Source organism: Mobula hypostoma, chromosome 27 (assembly GCF_963921235.1).
Source record: "Mobula hypostoma chromosome 27, sMobHyp1.1, whole genome shotgun sequence".
Lineage (NCBI taxonomy): Eukaryota > Metazoa > Chordata > Chondrichthyes > Myliobatiformes > Myliobatidae > Mobula > Mobula hypostoma.
Genome location: NC_086123.1, coordinates 32,904,836 through 32,919,402, shown reverse-complemented (window position 1 = coordinate 32,919,402; position 14,567 = coordinate 32,904,836). Strand labels below are relative to the sequence as shown.

The window sequence follows — 14,567 nt, the reverse complement described above, 5'->3', positions numbered from 1 at the left end:
GAGAGGTCTCTCTACACAGTTGGTACTTTATCCAAGTCAGGACAACGAGAGAGACAAGACCACGATGTCTGAGCACCACCATGACAAGGTGCAGACACTATTGTAACGGTCTGCACCTTTGCTTAAGAACCGCAAAATAAAATTGAAGTGGAATTTCAGAGTTCATCTTTGCCACATTTATCAGAGGCACAACCTATCGACTCAATTCACTGAGGCCGCACAGGAGCACCTGAAGGACAGGTTGACATGCCATTCCTGATCACCTGTGTCCTGAGTCAGCAAGTTTACATAACTTCACTTCAGTGGCTGAGTGGAAGTGTACAACAGAAAAAAAGATGGCCCTCCGCTGCATCATGGCTGTGCTAGTTCAGGAAACTGACTTTTAATTAGTTGGAAATTATTATTGAGCGTCCACTCAGGCAGAACCTTCCAGATCACTGGAGTCAGCTACATGTAAAAACACAAGAGATCTCCCCAATATTTCCCTGGTCCTTTGCTTAATAAACACATGGAACTGATTTACAGTAATTGGCTATCCTGCAACAGACAACGCTATCAAAATGTTGGAGCTGGAAGGAATTATTTAGAACTTAAAGCATAGTGGCCAGACAATAGACCCACCTCCATCTCCCTAAACACTCTAATGTTACTTTAAAACAAATTAAAAGCACCAAGAGAACAAGACAGGAGACCGGCACTGTCTGACGCACTTCCAAATAACGAAATCCCAAAGTCAAAAAAGATACTTCAATCCTTTATTACGAAACTAGCAAAGCTGAACGATCTTGTAGTGATGAAAAAACTAACAAAACTAAATTCGCATTATAACGGTCTACTAGCGATATGAAGCGTTCCAATTAGCAATCTAGCTAGCGTATTTAAGCAATTTCAGAAGAAGCACTCTATACATACTTAAGCGGTCTAATAACTATAAAAATTAGCATAACTAAGTGGTCAAACTAAATTAGAGGTCAGCAAAATAACAGAAACATGAGAAAGTTTACAGCTGCCGGAAACCCGAAGTAACACTCACAAGATGCTGGAGGAACTCAGCAGGTCAGGCAGCATCTGTGGAAATGAATAAACAGTCGGCGTTTCAGGCCGAGACCCTTCATCAGGAGTGGGAAGGAAAGGGGAAGATGCCAGAGTAAAAAGGTGGGTGGAGGGGAGGGGGGCTGGCCGGAGGGTGATAGGTGAAGCCCATCGATCCAGACGGTCCCTCACACAACTGCTTGCGGCAGCTCGCTGTGCTCAGATTGGCTGTGACGTTTTCTGTATTAGCACAGTGAGTCCACTTCAAACTACATATTGAAAGTGACGTGAAGACACTATATCAATGCAAGTCACTCCTTTAAGACACTGCATAAAATCTTAAACATTAACCAAGCTTTTGCTCACTGACCATCATGTGGTGGGGTGTCAAATCTGCCCGTGCTCTGTGGAACGTTTCACCATACTCCAACTTACCTTGCCTGGGCGTCAGCTTGGAGCCGAACAGTTTCTTCACCGTGCTGACTCGACGACCCTTCTCATTGCTCCTCTTTTTCTCGAACTTTGAGAAGTTGAACAGCAAGCTGGTGGCGCCTGCAACCAGTGAGCTTGCGGGTCCTTCATTGCTCATCCTGCAAGGAAACTGCAGTTTAGAAACGCCGGGTTTCGGCCCAAAACAATCCCTCTCCCGCCGGCCCTTCTCCAAATTTTCATTCCCACACGGAGCAGAGTACAAAGAGAGGGGAACAGAAAAGCCCAGTTAGAAAGACAGACACAAATATCAAAGCCTTTGGCACGGGATCTTTTGGGGCGCCATGGAAACGTAGCAATAGCGTGACACTGTTACGGCTCAGGGCATCAGAGTTCAGAGTTCAATCCCGGCACTGCCTGTAAGGATTTTGTACGCTCGCTCCCCGGTGACCGTGTGGGTTTTCTCCAGGCTCTCTAGATTCTTCCACAATCTAAAGACGGACCTGTTGGTAGATTAACTGGTCATTGTAAATTGCTAGGGTTAAATAGTTGAGTTGCTGGGTGGTGAGGCTCATTGGGCCAGACGGACTTGTTCTGTGCTGTATCTCTAAATAAATAAGATTCTTCTTACTTGTCAGATAGAAATGCCACACATTCAAAAAATCTCAGTTCAAACGCTTGGAGACTTCAGCTGTATGGGCAGGAATCATTCACAAATCAAATTTGACAAAAACCTGCCCCCACCCCCGACAGTAAACTCACTGTAACTTACTTAAAACTGACAGAAAACAAGTTGTCCGGGCTCACGCGATACGCTCTTTGTGCTGGTCCATCGTGTTTCTGGTCCCTCTTCTCTCTCCTTTCAGCAAAGGTGATACAAACAGGCAGATCATATCACAGTATGGGCACTTCTGCAGTGCTTAGTTTGAAATCCCCGAATGATATGGAAATGCCTGCCATCGGCATTAGATCCAACTTACACACACCTAGATACTCCACCCCTCTGACACGGGGAGGGACAGGAACTCTGGGGACTCCCCGGAGCAGAAGTGTAAGGGCAAATGAAAGTCAGTGAGGGGATACACACATGGAAATTCTTCCTCTTTCAGGATATTTGCATACATGCAGTGATCAGAAAGTGTGGTTCGTATCTCACGGCTTGTGGACATACTCAATAAATCTACAGAATAGTAACTATAACAGCATCAATGGAAGACTGTCCAACTTGGATGTTCAACCAGAGTGCAGAAGAGAACAAACTGTGCAAATACAAAAGGATAAATAATAATAATAATAAATAAATAAGCAATAAATATCGAGAACACGAGATGAACAATGCTTGAAAGGGAGTCCGTTGGTTGTGGGAACGTTTCAGTGAAGTTATCCCCTTTGGTTCAAGAGCCTGGTGGTTGAGGGGTAGTGATTGTCCCTGAATCTGGTGGTGCGAGTCCTGAGGCTCCTGTACCTTCTTTCTGACGACAGCAGCGAGAAGGGAGCATGTCCTGGGTGATGGGAGGTCCCTGATGACCGATGCTGCTTTCCTACCACAGCGTCTTTTTGCAGATGTGCTCAGTGGTGGGGCAGGCTTTACCCGTGACATACCAGGCCCTACCCGCCACTTGTTGTAGGACTTTCCATTCAAGGACACCTAGTGAGAGAACGTTCAGTCAAGCGATTACACTGTTCGAAGGGTCAGCTCACCTCCTCAAGGGCAGCCTGGGGAAGGCTGTAAGTACTGGCCTCGCATTCCGTAGAGAAGAGTTCGGCTTGCCCTGTACTGTTGCACAACCTCACCAGGGCGAACTTCAACTACCAGGAAGTAAAACTTGGCTAAAAAGCCAGTTTGGGGGAAAAACAAAACCAGCAAAGCAACAGCAGTTGGTGAGGGAACGCATGGGGTTCCCCAAAGTTTGTCACGGAACCACACCAAGTTTCATCATTTTACTGAGCTTCAGAATTTTATAAATTTTCCTCAAAAGATATTTAAATGAGTTGAACAACCAGCAGGCAGAACATTTGGAGTTAAAATATATTTGTGAATAAGTATACAGAATATAAAGTGAATTAGCAGAAGTCCATGTGATCCACTGTAATATTCAACCGACCACCTTGTTCTTAATATTGACCATTTCAATCGGTCCCAAAATCCAAATCCAAAACATTGATTGGACTTTACTGTCCCACAGTAAGATGATAAATAAATAGTGTATAACTACCTGCATTAATAAAACACCTCTAATATGGTAAATTGGTGGCAGGCTGGAGATATGTCTCTACCAAAGGAGGTGTAAGGCACTCGTTCCCTGCTGGTTACCCTTGAATAAGGTGTAGCACCTGCTTAGCCCCCAATCGGGGTCACGTGAAGCCATGGGAGCAGGCAGTGGATGGTCGTATGAGCAGCTGGTGCACGTCACAAGTCCTGGTTACGTGACCACTGACACCAGGCAGACAGCGTCAGAAGGGTACTGATAATGCCTGGGGTCACCCATCTTTTTAAGGGCACTGCCCACAAGGCAGAAATGGCAAACCACTTCTGTAGAAAGATTTGCCAAGAACAATCATGGTCATGGAAGAACCCCGATCACCCACGTCACGGAACATGATGGTAAAGATGATGACGCTGATCAGGGGTAAATAACACAATGATGTTAAGCCATTTTATGTAAAAGCCAATGATCAATGGCTTGGTTGAAGAATGCATTTTATGGAGCATTTCGAATGGAGGAAAGATTGGCTTACAGGGCATCCCCAGGTGCCGAATGTGTGGCTTGTGTTGACTACTACTACGTCGACTCAGGCCTAGGGGGCCGTCGTCGGGCACGATGACGGACTCTCCACTTCTCCATCTCCCTCATCAGTGTGTTCAGTTCATCTACATTAGCCGCGCCGCTGTCTTCCAGGAGCATGTTGACCATAGTTTTGGGAGGGCGCCCAGGGTTCATCCTCCCATGCTTGGGCTCCCAAATGATGACTAGGCTGGCAGGTAGCTCGGGGTGGCGTAGACAGTGCCCCGCTAGTTGCAGTCTTCTCGCCTCGATTTTAGTGGCGAGCATCGGTAGGTCGTCATAGAGCTCGACATTCGTCATGTGCTGTTGCCAACTCACGTCAAGAGCCATCTGGAGCATTCGTGTATAGCAACCATCTAGAGACTTTCGCATCGTCTTGGTGAGTGTCCATGTCTCGCATCCGTACGTGAGAATGGACTCTATGACTACTATGAAAATCGTCTTTTTAAGCCCTCTGATCAGGTTCAACTTCCAGATTTCCTTCATGTCGTTCAGAGCCCTCCACGCCAGCGCCTTCCGTATCTTTATGTCCTTCTCCGAACTCATCATTCTTGACCCGAGGTACTTGTAGACTTTCTTAATGGTGTCATTCTCTACGGTCTTGAGAGTACCTTCGTCTCAGTTAAACACCATGTACTCTGTCTTTTTAGCATTTAGGTGAAGTCCAACTTTATTACACTCAATTTCCACTTTTGTCAGTAGCTGCCGTGCTTCCTCCATCTGGTCAGACAGCAGGACTATGTCATCTGCAAAATTGAGATCTGTGAGCATAACTGGTCTGACCCTTTTAGTTCGCCTCGGTTTTATGGTTAAAAAAAACAGGAATAATGTGTTGACGGAATAATTAAATAGGTGGTGATCAGAAAAGGAAATGAATTTATTACAGTTGAAGGCAATTACAGATACAGGAAGAGGTGAGTCCACAGAGATATTCAAAACAAGAATGAGAATGCAACGAGCAAAGTTGCTTCACCACAAGCCAACGCGGGTCGGCAACCACAGCAGAGGCTGACAGAGAAACCCAGAGCCAGCTGGGGTTGAAAGGTTTAAGGATGAAAGTCAGACAGTTCCTTGATGAAGTCAGTGATTCAACATGAAACCAAGCAAGTGGTTTTAGCCATCTAGGGGAAGCTAGGTAGCGTAACGTTCTGCTGCATCAGCAACAGGTTCAATCCATCCTCGTACTGTGTCGGTCGCTGACGCATTTCACATGATGTTTCGCTGTACATGTGACAAACAAAGCTAATCTATCTATCTCAGTCTTCAGTCGAAGGAAGTTTCTGCTCCTCCAGCCCACATCAGACCATAGTCAGACAGAGAGTCACATGGGGAGTGGGGGGCGGGGGGGGGAAGGTGTGGGAGCTGTGTGGTCCCAGCATACATACATACAAAATATGCTGGTGGTGTCAGCTAGAGGCAGTCTCCAGATGGGAAAATGGGGAGGGCCAATACTAGAAGCAGGGAAGATTTACATTAATTACACCCTTTCACCTGCTAATTACACCCTTTCACCCTTCACTGAGCCATTCGGATGTCTCCACTGACAGCTGTCTCCTCGCCCAAGAGTTCTGGCTGTCCTGTTGTTAGTAGTGTGTGGCAGGGTGGAGATACGCCTCTACCAAAGGAGGTGCAAGGTGCTCCTTCCCTCCGCTAGCCTGCAGATCACCCTCGGGCAAGGTGTAGCACCTGCTTAGTCCCCCCGATCCCGATCAGGGTCACTGAACCCATGGGAGCAGGTGGTGGATGGTCGTACGAGCAGCCGGTGCACGTCACAAGTCCTGGTTATGCGACCACTGACGCCAAGCAGACAATCTCTGAAGAGTATAGATTATGGCTGGGGTCACCCGATTTGTAAGGACACTGCCCAGGATTGATGAAGCAGTTTATTTGTGTGTTTAAGCCAGTGTTTAAACCGGCATTTGGGGAAACTGAGCTGTGCTGTAATTATTATGGAAGTCGTGGGGATTAAGGTTTGGTGTGATTCGAAGAGGTTATCCACAAATAATACTTGTGTTCTGAGTGGGGTGGATAGTCGAATCCTTGACGAACTGCTACTCAGAGTGCTGAGTACTGTAAGGGTATTGGGGAAAGTCACACTGGCTGAACAGTGTTTTGACCAATCGGCTGGTGAGTATGTCGCGTTAGTCCAGGCTTCCAATGACGGCCCAATAAGATAGGGGAGCCCGGAGAGGTGGGACCATGGGCAGTCCATACTTTTAGAGAAGGGGGAATGTAGCTGAGGTCAAAGACTTTAAAGACAAGTTATTCTCGTTTCTGCGAAGGGAGGAAAGAGTTGTCTGATGTGAAAGGTCTAATGGGTCCTTCAGCAGTTAATTTAAATTCTGAATTGGTTTTGGCTATTACATCACTGGTTGACAAATGCAGAAGTGTCTCTGCGGAGAGCCATGGTTATTGTAGGCTGGGAGTGTTCTCTGGGGTCAAGCCCACACCCGATAGGGAAGAAGAATAGGGGGCTTGGGCTGAGCAGACATCTCAGTTACTGGATGAATGGCCATGTTCAGATAGCATGGAAAAACAGAGACGGGTAGAGAGCTTAAAGGGTCTGGCAGCTGCATGGCCTAATTCTGCTCCTCTGTCTTATGGAGCACTGTCACACGGCATGATTGCTCTACGTATTCACATGACCCATAAGATTTGCACTCCTCCATCTTTTACCGAGTTACTCAGAGAAGTTAAGAGGAGGAAAACACGATTGAGAGACAGAACTTTTCCAAAAGCCAACGAGTAGTGTGTTCAGTGGTAGCCTCTGCTGTTGAAGTGACCCCTGATGCCAGAGAGATAGAGCTTTTGAAGAATGAGGTGAAAAACCTGAGCTGACTCAATGGACGTCTGATAATGTAAGGAGGGAGGAGAAGATGGCGCGATGCAGCGCGCGCAGCTGTTCCGAATGAATATCGATATGTGTAACTAGGGGTGCCATGCACAATCCTGATTTGATGGAGACAGCCGTGAGAAGCACGGAGGAACATCTGGAGAAACTTCTGAAATGCCTGCTTCGCTGCCGCTGCTACTGTGCGATCGAGAATCTCCAGAGGGGAAGGCCTTAAATCCTCAGCTTTGCGTATCACCCGTTGCTGGGGTCAGGGTCAAAACGCTTGGCAGAGATGGTGCTCGGTGTCGAATAGGTGGTCGGAGGCTCGGAGTTTTTTGGACGGACTCGGAGTCGGACTGTGGTCGGATGCTGCCGGGATGCTGCAACGGCAAGTTGGCGGCGCTGGGAGATGATGGGACTTCCGAGAGACTCTGAGACTTTACTGTGCCATGGTCTGTTCTTATCAAATTACGATATTGCTTTGCACTGTTGTAACTATGTGATATAATTATGTGGTTTTTGTTAGTTTTAAAGTCGGTTTGTCATGTGTTTTCGTGATATCATTCTGGAAAAACATTTTTATCATTTCTTAATGCATGCATTACTAAACGACACTAAAAGGGGACTGCGTGTCCTCGTAATCTAATCATAATGCTTCAGCTGAACGTGACACGTCTGTTGGGAAACCTGACCCACCTGCAGGACCTGCAAGGCAGAGGAATGCTGTTAAGAAGGATCTCTTGATTAGAGAGGCGACTGGTATTTTCTGCTACAACCAGGGAGAAGATGGGCACTCGAAGTGGGACTGTGAGGGACAGGAAAATCTTTGGGAAGTTAGTCAGCGGTTAATCAAAAAGAGCAGAAAAGAAGCAAAACTACGGAGGGACCCACTGGCTGAGAGGATATGTTCCATTCAGTGAATCAATGGAATTACTAAAGTGCAAGACGCTATTCTTCAAGGTTTAGAGGGACCAAGCTTAGACTTATCTATACGGATTGAAAGGCGGTTCTGCTAGAACCATACTTGACACAGGTTCTCAAGTTACTTTGCTTTATAGATTCTTTCACAACCGTATTTGATGCATTTACCACTGACACCGCTCACTGCCCTTGAGATTCGGGGGGTTAGAACTGATTACCCATACGACGGTTGCTTGCTGAAACTGGAGCTTTCGGAAGCAGATGCTGGAGTAACTGAGACTATTGCGACAGTGTTGGTCTTCCCGGTTCAGCGTGAAAAAGGTGAAGCTTCCATTCTTGTGTGAACAAATACTCCCATTGTGAGAAGGCTCAGGGGAGCATGCAAGGAGGGAAATGGAGAGAGTTTTTTTGAAAACCTTGTCCATTCACCCGGTGCTCAGAACTGCTTTTGAGAAGGTGCAAGTTCCTCTTAAGTAGGAACGAGGAACTGTGTGGTGCACCCAGTCTAATCCTGGAGGAGTTGCTAGAGTGACAGAGAGCGGTCGCGCCGGTTCACACCAGCAGAGGCTGGAGATGTTTAGCAGCACCTGCTTATACGGAAGGATGCGGAGTTCAGTCAGGAGGTGGGAGGATGGGGGCCTGAGTCATCAAAAGGTGCGAGTGATAGACAGGGTGAGGCATCCCCAAGTAAACAGGAACAATCACAAGGAGAGCCTGAGGCTAAAGAAGCTGAAGATAAGATACGGAGGTCTGAGAGAGTCAGGAAATCCTCAAATAGGCTGGCACATGGGAAAAAGAGTCCATCCCAATATTGAGGTTCGTTACTGCTATTTACAAATGGATTGGGGGTCCTGAAATCATGAAATTCATTTGAATACTGTGTTCTTAAGAATGGTTTAATAAGTTCCAAAGTCATGAGGACATGACTACTTCTGGTGGGGCGTGGGGGGGAGAATGTAATGCCCTGGTTAAGATTTCTACTGCTATGCTGTGAGGTATTTTATTTTAGCAGTTATCTGTCTCAGCAGTAAGATTGCTTTGGCTCTGGCTAAAGATAAGGAGCCTTGTTGTCCAACTGAGGAATGTTGTGTCTGCCAATTGTAACGTTCTGCCCAGTGGAAGATTCAGGAGAGCTGGGCGGGATCAGATCTCTGAAGGACGGTAATCTGGTTTGGGGGTCTTTTGGTGGAAGCTGCAGAGCGGGGCACAAGGGAAGGTGCCACGTGATGCCGTTCAAAGGAGAGACCCGTTGTGTTTTGTGCAGATGAATGGCTCCAAGGAGGAAAGGCCAATACTCCTGAGAGAGCCAATTTGTTTGAGATGGATTTTGAGAGAAGTTCGAACTCTGGCTGGTGAAATTCACACAGAATGTGGATTCAGCGCGTAAGTAAAGCGATACACCCGACCACTACAGAAACGAGCTCCAACGTTTATGTGCATATTGGACTGGTTTAACTGCAATGGGCCCTTTTATTTTTCTTTCCTTTTTCTGTAACTGTTAAAGTTGAAACATTGGTAAATATACTTCCTTTATAATTTTATGTTAACTTTCTGGCTAACGATAACTTTGCATGGAGCAGTACTTACACAGCATTTGCTACAAACAATGTTCCTAAACTGGAACCTCCCAACTTCCCTGTTTGGTTGAACCTCAAATCATACTGACCCTAGACGTACATTGGTTATGAAAGGTGGACATCTCACTGTTGAGTCACGCGGCTGTTAGCCGAGCTGGCTAACGAGCCCCGGTTAGTATACAAGCCCCGGAAAAAGGGATGCATACATATAGGAAAAGACCACAGAGAGGCCACAGTGTGACTCGAAGCAGGAATGAGAATGCAAAATAGCAATGTTGCTTCACCTCAAGCCAACGTTGGTCAACAACCACAGCAGTGATCACAAACAGGGCAGAGCAACTCAGGGCCAGCTGAGAAGAGAGGTTTAAGGATGAATCAGTGGCGAGGGAGACAAATGCAATGTTGGCATTCTTTTCGAGAGGACTAGAATATAAAACCAAGCATGTCGTGTTGAGGCCCTGGTGAGGCTTCACCGAGTATTGTGAGCAGTTTTTATCCCTATATCTAAGAAAGGATGTGCTGAAACTGGAAAGAGTTCAAAAGAAGTTCACGAAAATGATTGTGGGATTGAAAGGCTTGTCATATTAGGTGCATTTGATGGTTCTGGGCTTCAACTCACCTGAATTCAGATGAGGGAAAACCTAATTGAAACCTACTGATTGTTGACAGTGGATGTGGAGAGGATGTCTCCTGTGGTGGGGGAGTCCAAGACCAGAGGGCACAGCCTCAGAGTAGAGGGGCATCCATTTGGAACAGAGATGAGGAGGAATTTGTTTAGCCAGAGGGTGGTGAATCTGTGGTTGCCACAGGCGGCTGTGGAGGCCAGGTCTTTATGAATGTTTAAGGCAGAGGTTGATAGATTCTTGATTAGTCAGGGCATGAAGGGATACAGGGAGAAGGCAGGAGACTGGGGAAACGGATCAACCATGATAAAATGACAAAGCAGACTCGATGGGCCAAATAGCCTAATTCTGCATCTATATCTTATGGAAAGTCAGACAGTTCCTTGATGAAGTCAGTGATTCAACATGGAACCAAGCAGGTGGCTTTAGCCATCTAGGGGAGGCTAGGTAGCGTAACGCTCTGCTGCATCAGCAACGGCTTCAATTCATCCTCGTACTGTGTTAGTCATTGACGCAAACAACGCATTTCACTCGATGTTTCGCTGTACAGTACATGTGACAAATAAAGCTAATCTTTATCTATCTCAGTCTTCAGCGGAAGGAAATTTCTGCTCCTCCAGCCCATATCAGAAAATAGTCAGACAGAAAGTCACCGGGGGTGGGGGGGGGGTGCGGTGGGAAAGAAGATGTGGGAGCTGTGTGGTCCTAGCATACATACAGGTGTCCTCCACTTTACGAAAGTTCGCTTTATGCTACTTTGCTTTTACGAAAGACCTACATTAGTACCTGTTTTTGCTAACCAAAAGAAATCCAAAGAGGATTTTTGCTTTTACGAGAAAAGGCGCCCGCTTTAAACTTGTGTTTACCCCAAGAAAGACTAACCATGACCGTGAAGCCTTGCGCGGGCAGGTGTGTGCGCATGCGTGTACGTGCCAATTTTTTTTCTACAAATTGCTTTTGGCTAAACCTTCCCAATTCTGATAAGTGAAACTACACTGTACATACATTATTTCTACTTTATATAGGCTGTGTATCATATCATTCCTGCTTTTACTATATGTTAGTGTTATTTTAGGTTTTATGTGCTATTTGGTAGGTTATTTTTTGGGTCTGGGAACACTCAAAAAATTTTCCCATATAAATTAATGGTAATTGCTTCTTCGCTTTACGCCATTTCGGCTTACGAAAGGTTTCATAGGAACACTTTACTTTCGGATAGCAGGGGAAACCTGTACATACAAAATATGCTGGTGGTGTCAGCTAGAGGCAGTCTCCAGATGAGAAGATGGGGAGGGGCAATACTGGAAGCAGGTTAGGTTTACATTAATTACACCTTTTCACCTTTTAGTCACAACAAAAAGTGAGCAAAAACCGAGCCATTAGATGGTTCCCACTGACAGCTATCTCTTGGCCCAAGAGTTCTGGCTGTCCTGTGGCTAGTGGTGGCTGACGGGGTGGAGATACGTCTCTACCAAAGGAGGTGTAAGGTGCTCCTTCCCTCCGTTAGCCTGCAGGTCACCCTTGGGCAAGGTGTAGCACCTGCTTAGCCCCTGATCATGGTCATGTAAAGCCATGGGAGCAGATGGTGGATGGTCGTATGAGCAGCTGGTGCACATCACAAGTCCTGGTTATGCAACCACTGATGCCAGGCAGGCAATCTCTGAAGAGTATTGATAATGGCTGGGGTCACCCATCTTGTAAGGACTCTGCCCAGAAGCAGGCGATGGCAAACCACTTCTGTAGAAAAATTTGCCAAGAACAATCATGGTCCTGGAAAGACCACGATCGCTCTCGTCATACATCACGGCACATGATGATGATGATAATGATTAATAGGTGAAGAATGACTGCCGTCAGGGCCCAGTTCTGCTACAAAACCACAGCAGTGTCTCTGTGAGACTGAGACACACACACACACACAATGCTGTGCTGCTGGAATAACTCAGTATGTCCACCGAGGGGAATAAACAGTCGACGTTTCTGGCTGAGATATTTCATCAGGGCCAGAGGGGAAGGGGGAACGGAAAGCCAGAGTGAGCAGGTGGAGGGAATGGAGGGAGTACAACTGAGTCCAGGTGAGGGCCAAGGTGGGTAGATTGGGGAGGGAAGAACGAAGTGAGAAGCAAGGAGATGATAGGTTAAGGGCTGGAGAAGGAAGGTGATAGGAGAGGACATCAGAGAAAGAGAAGGAGGGGAACCATAGGGAGGTGAGAAGGAGACAAAATGGGGATTGAAGGGGGGGGGAGTAATTGCTGAAGTTTAAAGAAATCGATACTCATGCCATCAGGTTGGAGGCTGCCCAGATGGAATATAAAGTGTTGCCCCTCCAACCTGATTCATTGTGGTGGTGGAGGATGCCATGGGTCAGTAACATTTTGCACTTCTACTGGGCTCCCTGTTTTTATTCGTTTAAAAAAAATGTACTCCCAACTCGAAGGAACTCAGAGAGTCAGGTGATCCACATTTTCAGTGGGAGGGGTGTAGGGTTGACAGGCAGTTCGGTCCTTGTAGTTCTGACACTGGGTTCATTTCCAATTCAGTTTTACAGACACCCTTCTGCCTGCGGTGCAGAATGAGCTCTGGTTGAGCTCCCAGTCTACGTCAGAATAAATACAAACACACAGGACAAGGGTTCACACTAAAATAAAATGTGAGTGATTGCACTATTTAAGTCAGTTTCACGCAGTTCAAACCTACCCTTTATCCAGCTGTGCACTCTGCTGCAGACGATTCCACTCCCTCCAGCACTTGGAGCAGTAACCCTGCCAGGCTGGGTTGCCATAGTAACCACAGCCATCTTTACACAGCAGCTCAGACTGATCAACGTGAATCCCTTGGGGTCCGAATTTAACGCTCATCCTGAAAAGAGGGGAATGAAAATGGAAGTTATCACATTTTTTTCCTCACACAGATGGAAGGAACTCAGACAATCACATCCTTGCAGGGCTGGGCCCTTGTGTTTACTGCTGATCCATATATTTCAATGTCAAGAACACTGACCTCAGATATCGACCTTTAGGTTCACACCCTAGATGAAAACATTTCAATGTGCCCCCCCTCAAAAAACCCAATGCCAATGACCTTAAACCGCTGAAGGAAATGGATCCTTTCTGTTCAGCCTGTCTAAACCTCTTATAATGGCAAGTACACCAACTAATTTCCCCTTGACTTTACTTTAAACAACCACCCAAGTACAGCCACCTGCTTCAGCCTCTCTATAGATAGTCTGTGCAACCATCTCGGGTTACCACATTCTTCCTGTAAACACACATATTCCAGCTTTGCATTTTAATCTTGTCCTTCCTGTTTGCACGTTACAAACCTCAGTCAACGAAGGCCATGGTGTATCAATACCAGCAGGGTGTTAGAGGGAGCTGGATGCAGGTTATGGGAACACAAGGGCATAAAGGACTTCAGGAAAAGGCCATTCAGTCCTCCAAACCTGTTCCATTCATGGCCATCTTCCAGACATTTAAGAGACTCTTAGGCAAATAGATGGTAGAAAAAATGAGAGGGAAGGGTTAGATTGAACTGAGAGAAGAGTAGATCTTAGAGTAGTTGGCTCACGATAGCATAGTGTTAAGCCCAACACTGTGCAGTATCAGAGACCCAGGTTCAATTCCTGCCACTGCATGCAAGGTGTTTGTACATTCTCCCCATGACTGCGTAGGTTTCCTCCGGGCGCTCTGGTTTCCTCCCACAGTCCAAAGACGTACCGGTTGGTAGGCTAATTGGTCATTGTAATTTGGCTGGGATTAAATCGAGAGATTGCTGGGCAGCGTGGCTTGAAAGGTGGGAAGGGCTTGTTCTGCACTTTATTTCAAATAAATAGATCAATACAATTCATGGGCCAAATGAATGTAACAACATTCTATCCCCATTGATGTCTTTCCATCATCTGGCCTTCTCCGCTCTGCAAACATTTTGTGTATTTTAAATGGGGTCAACGTCTATCAGAACCTCCCCCCACCCTCACGTTCTTCTGAACTCCACAGAACGGAAGCTAGCAGATGGATAAAAGCTGGCAAATGGAACTCAATCCAGAACAGGAAGTAGGTAATGCAGTCGGGGAGGCTATCCTTGACCAAGCCGGTATTAAACAGTGTCCAAGTTCAGAGAGTCTATGCAAGTTACTGAGTGCTGGCAAAAAAATGGCGACACTGCTCCAAACAACAAAACCAGGTTGTTTTTGGACTCGTCGTTCCGATGCCAGGCCAAAATGCAGCTGGTTACCGGTGCATTGCCAGCAATGCAACTTCAGAGTTCACAGTAAATTTATTATCAAAGTACATTTATGTCACCGTATACAACCCTGAGATTCATTTTCTTGCGGGCATACTCAATAAATCCAATAACCATAACACAA

At 46.4% G+C, this 14,567-nt stretch overlaps 1 protein-coding gene across 4 annotated transcripts in view; it reads right to left on the bottom strand.

Annotated features, from left to right (window-relative positions):
- LOC134338385 (rab5 GDP/GTP exchange factor-like) overlaps positions 1-14,567 on the bottom strand; it is a 74,740-nt gene that overhangs the window by 38,796 nt on the left and 21,377 nt on the right. For all 4 annotated transcript variants that reach the window (XM_063034178.1, XM_063034176.1, XM_063034175.1 and 1 more), the window contains exons 2-3: positions 12,899-13,060; positions 1,468-1,622 (exon numbers count right to left, since the gene is read on the bottom strand). In XM_063034178.1, coding sequence (XP_062890248.1) covers positions 1,468-1,622; positions 12,899-13,060 — 317 coding nt within the window. The remainder of the gene's footprint in view (positions 1-1,467; positions 1,623-12,898; positions 13,061-14,567) is intronic.